Genomic DNA, 14,573 nt, shown 5'->3' with positions numbered 1-14,573 from the left:
CCAAGACTGCAAAGCAATAAGCAGAGAAGTATGATTCCTTAAAGTGTTAGTTTATCAATATTTTGATTCAGGAAAGAAGCAGGAGTGAATGAGGATAAGATTTGGGAATGCACCATGAGACACAAGGTATCTCGGAACTCGAAGAGATGCTCAGCTACAGTTGTCAACCCATCACCTGTGAAGATATTGATAAAAGTGCTTCAGAGAAGCAAAGACAAGAGTAGACAGAACACAGTTGGGCTATGTGATTCCACACACACTGTCAATATTCAAACACAGAAAACCGTGTGTTGTCAAAAGGGCAGAAGTTGCTAGAACTATTTAGATGCATCTTTGAAAGATTTTGGGAGCCATGGTAGTGTGTGCAACTAATCCATCATTAGCCTTGATGCAGGGAAGTCAAGGGGTCAAGGTCTAGGAAACAAGATCAAACAGGCCTTTCTGGCACAGCAGTGGGCAGCGACAAAGCAAAAGATCCAGACAGATAAAACATCCCTTTCTTGTTCCCATCTATCGTTGCTTTGTTTCTATAGTGATAAACACGCGGAGAGTAAGCATAACTGTCTGCGCTGTACCTACATTCATCTCTTCTCAGAGCAAGAAAGCGTTGCTACCCTTCTGCCACTAATAAATGTCTTGTCCTACAGGCAGAGCTGAGCTTCTTTCTAGCAATTACTTCTTCTTCTTCTTTAAGGATGAATTTACAAAGAAGCCTTGAGAGTGTATTAACAGACAATATCAAGTTTAGATAGGGGTATCCACTTTTCCGAAAGACGCGGAGACCCACAACAGGCAAGGAGGTTAAACAGAAAAATAATCTAGCAAATTACAGTTTGATAGCCCAGATTCTTGAAATGAAATGAAAGACCAAAAGGAAAACCACACACACACACACACACACACACACAGACACAGACACATACACACACATTCAGGGTGTTTGCAAATCTAAAATGCCTTTCTATAGGCATAATAACCAGATACACCACTTTCAAGCCCACCTGCTTCTCTCCACTTGGCTTTTTGTGGTTCAGCAGCAGCTCCACGGCTCCCACCACCTCTTTCCGGATAGCATGAAGCAGCGCATCGCCAACGTAGACGTTGAAACTCAGCAACAGTTCAATCAGCTCCAGGTTCTCATTCTCAATGGCGATGAGAAGAGCAGTCCTCCCAAGGGGGTCGATGCAGTTGATGTTGATCTTAAAGTAAATCTCAGCTTCCTCGAGAGACTTCTTGACACTCGCATAGTCCCCCTTCTCCACTGCATTCAAGTAGGCTTTTTCAGAGGGTGAGAGTTCAGACTCTGCTCTGACAATCCTCAGGGGGATGCGGTCTCTGTAGGGGGCGTTGACATTTCTTTTGTAATAGAACTGAGCCATGCTTCAGGCCATGCTAGTCCGTCATCTCTGGAAAACACACAGAGGAAGCAAACTGTGAGCATCAGGATGCATCCGAGGCATCACACACGCTGTCAGACACAATCATCAATGACAATAGTGTCCCCACTGATGGTGTCTCTTCTAGAAAGCAGAAGTTAACACTTTTTTTTTAAAAAAAAATGTCATTGTGTTTATGCACGTGTGCACCTGTGAGAGTGAATGTATGCGCAAGACACACGTGCAGATGTTCACAGAGGGCAGAAGAGGGCATCAGATTCTCTGGAACCCCAAGCTCTTAGGAGATGCCACGTGGGTGCTGGAAACTAAATTCAGGTCTTCTCAAGAGCAGTCGGTTCTCTTAACCACAGAACCATCTCTCCAGGCCCAACAACCTCTAATCTAAGAAGAGAAAGTTATCTCAAAATTTTAAAGCAACATTTAGCAGAGATTTCAGGTGGAGACTTTGAGAAATTACTTGCAACTGTATGTATAAATATACATGTATATATGTTTGCATACACATGTATATTTGTGTATATGTGCATATATACCCATATGTATGTATGTGCCTGTACACACAAGTGCAAAGCACTTTAAAAATTAGCAGTCATACCTTTAGGTTCCCTTCAGGAGCATTCAAATGTATTATTCACTATGAATTCTGCAGATCATGAAGCTGCTGCTATGGTTGTAGAGAGTCATTGTGTTAGAAAAAAGTCTTCTCATTTGTCATGTAGTCTGTTCTCAACATTAACAATGTTAGTGTGCATTACTGGAACTATTGTCAGTGAGATAACACTGAGTCTAGTGAATATAACTTTATTTTTCTGTTTGTGAGCAAGTTCAGAAAGGAGAAAGAATGAAACTGATGACATTAATTATCGAGATGAGACTGTGCAAGTCAACATGGAAAAAAGAGACAAAACAGAGAAAGAATGTACTATGAAAATGTATTTTTCAATTCTACACCTTCTATGAGATGACCCTGTGTGCAATTCAGAGATAGGTACATTTGAAATTTTACTTTTATTTGGAACTCACAGTAAAGATATAGCTGAAGCTGACAAAGTGAATTTAAAATACTCAACTGAAAAAACTCACTGGAAGCCGCATTACCCTGGCCTCAGAAAAATGATTTCTATTAGACATATAAGTTCTTTTGTTGTTTTGGTTTGATTTTTCGAGACAGAGTTTCTCTGTGTAACTTCCCTAGCTTTCTTGGAACTTTCCCAGTAGACCAGGCTGGCCTCAAACTCACAGAGTTCTGCCTGCCTCTGCATCCCATTTCTGAGATTAACAGCGTGCACCAACACCGCCCTTCTTACATATAAATTCTTTATTGAAGTTTTCTGCATCATCTCATACCTGTTATTTTATCTTCTGAAGACATATGTGTTTATATATAGTATAAAATTAAAATTAGTGGGTCATTTGAACCATTTGCATATTTCTATTAATTGGTGTTTGTAGGTTAATCAGTGTATGAGTAAATTAATCTGATTTGAATATCAGTGCTTTAACTGTAGATTAAACAGACTTTGCACTTACAAATAGGACCATATTTTTAGAAATTTATTTTTGTATTTTTAGTTCTACATGTATATGTGTTTTATAAGCAAAGACTGCTTGTTTGTTTTGTGGCTGCCCAGACCTGAGTAATCACACAGAAATTATATTAATTACAACACTGCTTGGCCTATTAGCTCAGGCTTCTTATTAACCAACTCTTACATCTTAAATTAATCAATTTCTATTAATCTGTGTTTGGCATGAGGCTATGGCTTACTGGTAAGGGTATGGTGTCTGTCTCCTTTGGCCAGTTACATGGCATCTCCTTAACTGTGTCTACTCTCTCTATATATCTCTTGTTCAGATTTCCTGCCTGGCTTTACTCTGCTAAGCCATTGGCCGAAACAGCTTTATTCATCAACCAATAAAAGCAACACATATATAGAAGGACATTGCACATCATGTGTGTGTATATGTGTAGTTATGTGCACAAGACTAAAGGTGTCCATGGAGGGCATTTATAAAAGAGGGCATTGGATCCCCTGGACCTATTTGTGTGTCATCCAGCATAAGCACTAGGAAATGAACTCGGATCCTCTGGAAGAGCAAGAAGTAATCTTAACTGCTGAGCCATCTCTCAAGCCTCAAATACGAGCACACTTAACAGTTTTAAACTTGAGAAACTGAGTTGTTTGCAGATAGCTTCATTCCATTGGTGATCCAAACAATCATGTAATTAAGTTTCCACGCTTGGCTTCCAGATTATTTATCATGAATTTTCTAATATCTAGGTAGAGGATAGTACCTAAGACCATTATTTCATAACCCGTAGCTGTTTAGTACGTTAAAATTGGCATTTTCTTCTTTTCAGGTATCTTCATAGACTATGTATGAATGAGTGTGTCACATTTATTAATATTACACACACAAATTAGTTAAGGAAAGCCTGAGTATAATTTAATTATTCTGAGGCTGTTTTGACTTATTGTGAAATAATAGAAGAATAATTTCTATTATATAAAAGCTAGGAGGTGTCAATATTCTTCTAATATATTAAAAACATCTACAAATTAAAGTCTTTATGATCCCATTTCTCTCTCTCATTTTGAGGATCTGATCTTGAAACCCAATTTTTGCACTAGTGTTCTTATTAAAATCTTTGTCTTTAAGGGAGGGGTGAGCCATTTCCTCGGGGCCTGTTTCAGAGCCTGAAGTTTGTATCCAAAAAAACTTAGGATCAGTGCCACAGACCTCACACGCTAGTTCCGCCTGGACCAGTCTGCACGTGTCCTATTGGTGACAATCAGCATTTCTGTTCTATTCCCATGGTGTACAAACTTCTGTTATTGCATCCTGTTCTTATGTTCTTGGGTCTAATGTTCCTTACCAAGTCATATAGTTTTTCTAAGAAAGTAAACACAGGTAAAATTAAACTATAAGTAAATTATACACATGTATGTCACATGGAAAATCTGTAGAAATAATAATTCATCAAGATTTGGAACTGGTCAAAGGAATGGAAAACAACACCATTCCATTTCTTCTTCTTAATACTACTAATAATGCCATAAATAAAAACGAGGACCTATGTTTTACTTCCCATTTACAAAATACAAATAAGATGCCAGTGGAAAGAACATTAGGTGTTGGAGAACTGGGAGGAAGAAAGGAGGCAGAAGAAGAGAAATTAGTTTTAAATAAAATTTGTTTCATCGAATCCAGTTAACTTCCACAAACAGAACCCATTCAAGTGCATTTTAAAGTAATGCTATCGGCCGGGCGGTGGTGGCGCACGCCTTTAATCCCAGCACTCGGGAGGCAGAGGCAGGCGGATCTCTGTGCATTTGAGGCCAGCCTGGTCTACAAGAGCTAGTTCCAGGACAGGCTCCAAAAAGCTACGGAGAAACCCTGTCTCGNTGAGGCCAGCCTGGTCTACAAGAGCTAGTTCCAGGACAGGCTCCAAAAAGCTACGGAGAAACCCTGTCTCGAAAATCAAAATAAATAAATAAATAAAAATAAAAAAAAATAAAGTGATGCTATCCTGAGAGAAAGATATTGTATTTCAGAGATAAAGTGAGTGTAAGATATAAGTACATATAATAGCTTCCATGAAGCGTTCGGGACATATTTGAAAGACAATTAAAGTTTACATACACTAGATAAAGTCCAAATATTTAAGGAGGGGTATTGAAACCTAGAAGCAGACGTGAGGCACAACTCTGCCGCTAAAACCTTCAAGAACACGGAAAGGATGCGCCGCCGTAGCACTAAACTTGGCCTTGTTGTTGCTGGAGGATGCATTGTGTGCATGCAGGAGCAGGGGAGGAAGCAGATAAGGCTGATGGGCTCCTGGGAAAACACACTTATCAGCACCTGCAGACCTGCCGCTCAAGGATGGGAAGAGCAGGGCACTGAAAGCAGAAAATACCTTGACCAAAAATGTTGATAAAAGCCTGGTACAGTTTTACATCTTTGTGATGAGCTTCCTGGAGCAAAAGAAAAAAAATCTCCCCCTCAAGATTACAGAACTTTGAAGTCCCCGCCCCTTTTTAATGTCCCTTTATAAATAAAACAATTCTTCATCATGTCAGGTTTCAAAGAAGTAGATAGCAGATGAGGATTAACAGGTAAGAACTTAAATCCTGCAATATAACTTTAGACAGAAACTAAAATTCATTTTTTTAAAGTAGGTTATTTAAAATAGAGAAAGCTGGGATTTGACATCAATCTGAAATGAATTTACAACCATAATTAAACAGCATAAATGTGCACAAGGAAACAAATTCTGGATATTCATGGTTCTGAATGCATATTCCCTGAGGATCTGCATCGTTCCGCAGTGGCATGAACGGGGAATGTGGGTTTCAAATAAGACTAAGGAAATGCATAGATGTCTCCGTTTTCAATAAATATTGGAAAGGGTAACATGAATAATCGCCATCTAGATACATGTTTGCGCATGTGATCCCATGCTGTAAGAACTCAAGCTTGAGTCCATGGGGACGAGCTACTACACATACTTAGGAACTTGGTATGAAATAGCAACAGCAATAAAAAAAAACCACTTTACTAACTAAAATATTATGACACCCTAGGATTTTAAAGAGAGAAATAAAGATTATACTTATTTTTAAATACGAAGACTCTTAGGATTTAATAGGGACCCAACTTGAAGCCAAAAATTGGAGGCAATTTTACTACATGCACGGAGAAACATAGCCCGAAATGACAGTTATTTTAGTTGGCTCTTTAACCTAGGGATGTATTTCAGAAATTTATGCAATGAAGGTTAGAACACTCAGAGTTAAAACACACGCAGCAATTTCTCTTTTTCCTCAAGTTACCAAGCTCTTCTCTCTAGCATTACTCCAGCAATCAATCCTGCTGGTTCCATGCATTTTCCTTTTCGTAAATCGTCCCCTTCTTCACTCCCTGCCGCATTGCATGCTGGACCACACTTCTCTAATGCTCCATCTTCTTCATCAACATGACCTCTCCCACTGGGCTCTCCTCTCTTTGTACAAAGTTAAATGTTGATGTTGCTGTGGCTGTTCTTCCCTCTGTGAATCCCCTTATTCTTATCCCATACCACTCACTTAAAAATTTCCAGGAACTTTAAACTTATGCTATAATATACACTATAAAATCTACACTACCATGCCACAACTGTCCATTATTTTCTGGCCCTGGCTTGCCCAGTGGTCTGTCATTTGTAGCCTTCTGCTTGTCAATTATATTAAATGGCTTTAAGAGTCATTCGTTCTTATTGGCCACATGTCAACTCTCGGTAGCATTCTTTCTCCATCATGTCAGCTTGCTTTATTATGTTATCTCCTTGTCACCTTTTAGATGGACCTTACTAATAATCTCACTGACTCCCACAATATCACAGGTCTACTCTGCCTAAGATGCCTATGTGACTACCTTATTCTACCACTGATAATCTCTGAAGGTAGACTTCATTACAAAAAAGCCCTAATTTATTATAGTTGCCCCTTTGGCCCAGTTTTGAAGATTGTCCACTGTAAATCGTGTTATTGTGCTAACAAGAATGCCAAACTATTTGGCTACTGTGACCCTTGCTGCTTTTCCTAAGGCAACCATCTTACTTCCCTTTGAGCCCCTTGCAACTCCTGCCAAGTTAGAAAACGTTAACCAGAGTATCTCAGCCTCTGAGAATTGCCCTTTTCTCTCTCTTCAAGCAGGACAATGTGGTCCTCTCTTTGAAAGTGTGCTTCACATTCAAAGGGGTTTCTGAGACTTCAGACTGTCCCAACTGAGGAGTATACTGATGACCCATAGCTTTGCGTCAGTGCCCATTTGTTGAATCAATAGCCTGCCTGGTATGGTTTTAAAGCTATCCTTCTGCCATTTTAAATAGTGGAATGTAATTAAACGGTCAAATGACTTTAACCATGTGCCCACAGCTGGTTTAGCACTGTCAGGCAACGGCTAGGAAGCAGTCTGCACAAAATACTTTCTTTTTTTTAATGTATTGTTCTTCTCTGCATATTTTACTCCCAAGCCCTTATTAGTTAGATTCAGAATTATAATTGTGACACATAAATTAAGATGTGTGTAATTCTTAAATCTGGAAGCTTCAACTCATCTCAATGACCTAACCTCGTCAAGAGGGAATCAGATTTTTGTCATTTGTTGGTCCTGGAAGAGGAATATGAGGACAGAGGGAGAAAGATAAAATATTTTATATTTATTTATTTATTAAATAATAATAATATATTTAAATAATTTATTTATTATTTATTCTATATCACATATAGGAATAGAATTAATGCACCAAATAATAGGAAACTAAGACATGTGTGTCAGTCTCTAAAAATAATACAAGAAGATAAGGGAAAAACTTTGGGAATAAGAAATCATTAAGAAGTAATTAAACTGAAAGAAACGATTAATTCTACCATGGAGAACAGAGCACATCAGGGATTGGGTCTTGGAAGTCTCCCAGTTTGTAAGAGATGGAAGTTAATGGGACATGAGGTAAGAAATCAAGCGACAACTTGTACAGAGGGGGATGCAGAAGGAGGAACTGAAAAAATGGAGAGTATCTGGGGTACTAATGGCAGATACTTTCATAATTATTCCAAAGGTCACGCATATTAAAATAAGACCCAAGAAGATAAGAATCCACACACAGGGTACATAAGTACAATTCTAAGTAAACGGAGGAGTTAAAAGGAAAAACAGGTACCTGCCAATACTAGTTAGTTCTTTGTGCAGAGAAATGCTGCCCAGTAAACAAAGATTATAAAACGATAAATAATCAGTGCTCCAATGCTCATGCTAATAAATTCTTGCCTATCTGTATATCTAAGACGGAATTCTCCTCAACCATGCAAGCAGCTGCCCTGCTAAATAACCATTTACTTCTCAAAACTCCTTCAGTATTGTCATCTTGTTAAATATTGGACTCTAAACCATGATGTCACGAGTTTCCAGTCTCAATCACTGCCTGCCCTATGTAGTGTTTTTTTTTTTTTTATCAATTTGACACAAACTGGAGCTATTTAAGAAGAGGGAACCACAACTGAGAAAATGTCACTCTAAGGTCAGCCTGTAGGCAAGTCTCGGGGGGCCTTTTCCTGACTGATGATTGATGAGAACCCAGATCATTGTGGGGGGTGCCATCCAAGGGCAGGTGGTCCTGGGTTGTATCAGAAAACAGGTTGAGCAGTTTACATTAAAGCTACGGAAATATGGAAAGATAAAATTATTCTCATGCATATGGAGACTGGTCAGCTTTTCCACTCAAAGACCAGAGGAACGAGCCCACTTCAGGGGAGGGGTAGGTGAGGAAAGGTAAGACAGTGTCCTGCTAGTAGTCAGGATATTTTAGTGTACTGTAACCATGGATACAGTCATCATGCTAAGAAGATGATGTCTGCTGTGAGATTGCATTGTCTATATATAAAACAGGCGGGCTCCACCCATGAAATCTCAACAGCATGGTCACCTGGACAAGACCTGCACAACGGCAACACCACCTGACTTGCCAACAGGGATGAGGGAAATTTCACAAAGCCCCACCCTTAGATGAAGAGCTCCAGACAATCCATGGCTGCTAAGACAGGGAGACTCAGTCTTCCCCAGGGACAAGTGTTTGGTAGGCTAGTCAGTGCCAAGCAGTAAGACCTAAATCCATACTAACAGAACTCACATGACTCCGTGGTCATGGTTATAACTCATGATGAGTCTTTGGTCCGACACAGAAAAAAAATAAATCCTTATAGCGAGGGAGGAGCAACATAAAATGCCTGCATTTAGATGTACACACACAATTTGTATAAATATATATTTCTGTGAAAGAGCAGCATTCGGGCCTTTTAGGTGACGCTTGGATAGGTGAGGTGATGGTGCCATGTGGCTTAACTGTCAATGGTAGCAAAGGTAGTGTGCACCTCAGGAAAAAGACTGATACAGAAAGAGGAAGTGTCTGTCTGATGATCACATAATAATTGTTATAAGAATTAACAAGAAATTGTTAATCTGTAGCTCCACTGAAAACGTGTTCTGATTTGGCTTGAAGTTTAATGCTAGGAAGAACAAAGTGATAGGCTAGGCAAACAGAAGTCTCTCCTGTTGATATGAAAGGACTTTGTACAATACAGCAAGAGAAAGAAGATTCTCAGAGACTCGTGAGAGGCATGTATGCCATCTGAACATCCTTACTACTGTATTAAAATTAACATGTAAAGTTAAAACTTAAAAATAAGGAATTACTTAAAATGAATTTGACAGACAAATTTACTCAATAGAAAAGAAAGTCTGGCCATCTTGTCTGCTTGCAATTTCCAGGAGGATCTATATAATTTTTTCTTTGGGTTCGCCTTATTACTTAGCTTCTCTAGAATCTCGAACTATAGGCCCAATGTTTTTGTTTATAGTTAGAATCCACTAATGAGTGAGTATATACCATATTCATCTTTTTGGGTCTGGTTATCTCACTCAGAATAGTGTTTTCCATTTCCATCTATTTGCATGCAAAATTCAAGATATCATTGTTTTTTTTACCGCAGAGTAATACTATAAGGTGTAGATGTGCCACACTTTCTTTATCCATTCTTCCATCGAGGGGCATCTAGGTCGTTTCCAGGTTCTGGCTGTTACAAATAATGCTGCTATAAACATAGTTGAACAAATGTTTTTGTAGTATGATTGGGCATCTCTTGGGTATATTTCCAAGAGTGGTATTGCTGGATCCTGAGGTAGGTTGACTCCCAATTTTCTGAGAAACCACCACACTGATTTCCAAAGTGGTTGCAAAAGTTTGCATTCCCACCAGCAATGGATGTGGATGAGTGTTCCCCTTACTCCACATCCTCTCCAACATAGGCTATCATTAGTGTTTTTGATTTTAGCCATTCTGACAGGTGTAACATGGCATTTTGATTGGTATTATTTATAAAGTAATAATAATAAAAATAAAACATCATATCAGTTTTATTTGTACCATAAAACAAAGTAGTTATAAATCCATCAAGATACATACAACACTTTTTCAAAGTTATTTGCTTCAAAATCATTTTTAAAAAGTGTTGTATGTATCATGATGGATTTATAACTAATTTAAAAATTATTTGTTTTAACCATGATGGAGAAACCCACAGAAACATCTGACCCGAGCAAGTGGGAGCTCACTAACTCCGGACTGACAGCTGGGGTACCTGCATAAGATCAAACTAGGCTCTCTGAATTTGGGAGACAGTTGTGTGTCTTGGGCAGTTTGTGGTCCACTAGCAGTGGAGCCATGAACTGAACTCTTTGGACTAAAGAATGAACTGGCTCTTTGGAGCCCCTTTCCTATGAAGAGATGCCTTACACAGCCTAGATACAGTGGGAGGGCCTTGGTCCTACCTCAAGTGATGTGATGGACTTTGTTGACTCCACATGGGAGGCCTCACCCTTTCTGAGGGGTGAATTGGGGGGGGGGGCAGGTGGGAGAAGAGGGAGAGGGAACTGGAAATGGCATATAAATAAAATTGTTTTAAAAAAAGAAAAAGAAAAAAAAATGAAGTCACCAACCAAATAGCAAAATTAATAGCTCCCTCAGAGAAAAGGCAAATGCAAATAGAAAATGTCATTTGAAAAGTCTTTCAGCTTCACTGATCTCCACAGTCTGGGAGGTTTATCAATAAGGTAAAACACGGTGCACATGAAATCTGCTAGATTATAGACAAAAGAACAGCCAGTGCCAAGAAGAAGGCAGTGAACACACTTCTCTCCTAAACACTGACAAGGCTTGCCAGTGAAAAAGAAACAGAAATGCGTGTATGGGCTTTTGAAAGGTTCAAGTTGTTTAACCAAGAATCCTTTGCTTCCACCAATCTGCTCTAGAGCCACATTTTACAAGGCAGGCAGTGGATGAATGGTGATGCTATTTACTGTTGGGGGAAAAAACAGAGACTCAAAAGTCTAAATCACCAGTTGGTCCAACGCCGTAATGAACACAGATCTAATGAAACGTCTTCACATAGGGGCTGGAGAGATGCCCAGTTGGTAAGAAGGCGTGCTGCTCTTGCAGAGGGCCCAGGTTAAATTAGGAGCACCCACATCTGGTGATTTGTAACTGCCTTCCTCTGAGGGCACCTGCACTCATGCCCATAGAGCACATGGAGACCCATGCCCATGCACACAACCTAATGCAAAAGTAAATACTGGAAAAGTATCTTTAGATATTAAAATAATGTGTGTTGCATATTTTTACTGTCATGGGAAAACAATTCCACCATGATGAATGGTAACTGGGGATCAAATTTTAAAGACATCTGTGACACTAACAAAAAAATTCTATAATAAGAAGACTGTTGCTAATTCAGAATGGTTACTTTCCTATGGGTAATTAGTGATATTGGTTTTTATATTTAAATATTATCATGAGAATATAATAAATTTCAGTAAACACTTTTCAGACACAAAAGTCTGCTTCATTAAACAAAACTCTCATCTATTCTTAATATTCAGCAACACGCTTGTGTTAAATGATATTTGATTTGGTTTTTATGGTATTAGAAACTACAGACCAGACAAATGCATCACAACTGTAAAGCTAAGCATTCTTTCCAACAAAACAAGTGAGGAAAAGAGAAATGCCTTTTTTTTTTCTTAAAAAGAAAACCTATCAGAATAATAGCTGTCTATCTGACCAAAACGTTTAAAGAATTTAAAGGAAGCATAAAATAACCCAGGCAGTAGTGGTGCACACTTTTAATCCCAACACTTGGGAAGCAGAGGCAGGCAGATCTCTGTGAGTTCAAGACCAGCCTGGGCTACACAGCGACTTCTAAGACAACCAGGGCTACAGAGAGAAAGAAACCCTATCTGGAAAAACCAAAAATAAAAACAAACAAACAAACAAAAAAAAACTAAAAAAAACCCAAAGCATTAACATTAATGAAAAATTAGAAGAGCCTACTAAATGATGTTTATCAAGTTCTGAAAGACCATAATTGTCAATCCAGACTATGATACTCAGCAAAATGATCTATTAACATTGAAGGAGAAATAAAATTTTCTCACGTTATCAACAGTGCCTCACAGTAAGTACACACACTCCTTCTCTTGGAAACTAAGCAATACACCTCTGATTGATAACTGGGTCAAAGAAGGAATCGGGAAGGAAATGAAGCACTCCTAGAACTGAATGAAAATCAAAATACAACATACCCAAATTGAAGAGGCACAGAGAAGGCAGTTCTAACAGGGGAGTTTACAGCGATAAGTGCTTATATCAAAGTTTAATTTGTTTTATTGGGGGGACAGTGGCAGGGGCAGAGGGTGGATTTGAGGTGATGGGAGATGGGTGGAATCTGATGCATGATGTGAAAGACACAAAGAATCAATAAAAAAGAAAGTTTAGAAAAAATGAGAAATTGAAAGATAGAATCAGAATCAGTTCTGGAACTAATGGAATAGAAATGAAAAATGCCAAGAATCCAGAAACTGAGGATTTGGTTCTTTCAAAGATGAATATGATCAACAACCTTTTACTCAAATTGATGAAAAGAAAGAATGAATATTCTCCTAATGAAACAGAAATGAAAAGGGAGAGATGACTGCAGGTAACAGTGAAATTCAAAAGATTTTAAGAATACATTTTTAAAACTTCTATTTGGCTAACTAAAAAAGTTTTAAAAAATTAATTAATTTTTAGGTTCCTAAAATGTACCAAAAATTAAAAAAGATAAATTAATAACTTTTATTAATTAATAAACAGATCTAGAACCAGCAATGAGATTGATATTCTACTAAAAAGTTTCCCAACTCTAAATAGCCTAGGACCAGAAGGATCCACTGCAGAATTATACCAAAACTTCAAAAAACTCATGCTAATGCTATCTAAATTATTCTAAAAAATTATAAAGGTTTCCAGCTACTTTTATGAAGCCAGTATTACTCTGACACCAAAACCAGAAAAAGATACAACAGAATAAAGACATTACACATTGGCCTCTCTGATGATTAAAAATGCAAAAATAAAATGCAAACAAACCAAATTCAAGATCATATCAAACAGATCATTCATCATGACCAAATTTTATTCATTCTAGACATGTGGGGATGATTCAATATAAATAAATCAAATAAAAGTTACCAATCACATAAACTGACTCAGAGAAAGAAACTACAGGATGATCTCATATGGTCCAAAACAAAAAACAAACCCTTTGATGAAATCCATAGAGCATCAAGAGATGGAAGAATCTAACTCTACATAGTAAAGCCGTGCTAGATTGTTACATGTGACAAAACTGAAGTTAACATCATGATTAAAGAGGAAAACACTAAGAGTGTTCCTACTAAGATTGGGAACACGTCAAGAGTGTTCACTCCTACTCAGAACAGTACTTAAAGTCTTAGCAAAAGCAAAGACGAGAGATGGGAATAAGACATATACAAATAGGAAAAGAAGAAAAGAAAGTGTTTATATATGATGTGATTCTATATGTAAGAGTCACTAATGACACCAGCAAAAACTCTTAGAGCCAATAAATGCTTTCCGCCTGGATACAAAATTAATACGCACAAAATGGTAGTTACTTACTCTTAGGTAAGAAAGGATTCTTAATTAGTTTTTAAAAGACATCAGTAGTCTTCTCCAGCCCTGGACCCCTTCATGCTACAATACCAAACTGTCAAGGCAAGATGTGTCTACTGGTGTCATAGTGGTGAGATTGTTCCTTCCAACCTCAATCAGTCAACACTGAGGAAGATGGGGACAGAAAGAAAATGATCCAGCGGATGGGAAGATGCTATAACATGCTGTCCTTTGGACATGACATGGATGTTGTACACATGAATTCACGGCAGCTGTTACTACTTGCACAAAACCCTCTCTCAAGGTCAAGTTGGTTAAGATTTTCAGCATGGTGGTAGTGGCGGGGCTCCCAAAGCTTCACACCTCAGTCCTCTTGGTTGGCAGTTTCTCTCCCCTTCCCCCCCCCCTCTCTTTTTTAACTGTTTAATATTTATTTATTTATTTATTAAAGATTTCTGTCTCTTCCCCACTGCCGCCTCCCCTTTCCCTCCCCCTCCCACAATCAAGTCCCCCTCCCTCGTCAGCCCAAAGAGCAATCAGGGTTCCCTGCCCTGTGGGAAGTCCAAGGACCACCCACCTCCATCCAGGTCTAGTAAGGTGAGCATCCAAACTGCCTAGGCTCCCACAAA

The 14,573-nt window shown here is 38.5% G+C and overlaps 1 protein-coding gene across 3 annotated transcripts in view; it reads right to left on the bottom strand.

The window, feature by feature from the left end:
- Window positions 1-14,573, bottom strand: part of Trpc4 (transient receptor potential cation channel subfamily C member 4) — a 156,497-nt gene that overhangs the window by 113,590 nt on the left and 28,334 nt on the right. For all 3 annotated transcript variants that reach the window (XM_050138482.1, XM_050138484.1, XM_050138481.1), the window contains exon 2: window positions 1,002-1,406. In XM_050138482.1, coding sequence (XP_049994439.1) covers window positions 1,002-1,379 — 378 coding nt within the window. In that variant the 5' untranslated portion in view covers window positions 1,380-1,406. The remainder of the gene's footprint in view (window positions 1-1,001; window positions 1,407-14,573) is intronic.

Source organism: Alexandromys fortis, unplaced genomic scaffold (genome assembly GCF_014885135.2).
Source record: "Alexandromys fortis isolate MF-2015 unplaced genomic scaffold, M_Fortis_MF-2015_v1.1 scaffold_15, whole genome shotgun sequence".
Taxonomy (NCBI): Eukaryota; Metazoa; Chordata; class Mammalia; order Rodentia; family Cricetidae; genus Alexandromys; species Alexandromys fortis.
The sequence above is the reverse complement of the archived record's forward strand: the minus strand, read 5'-3'. Positions and strand labels throughout refer to the sequence as shown.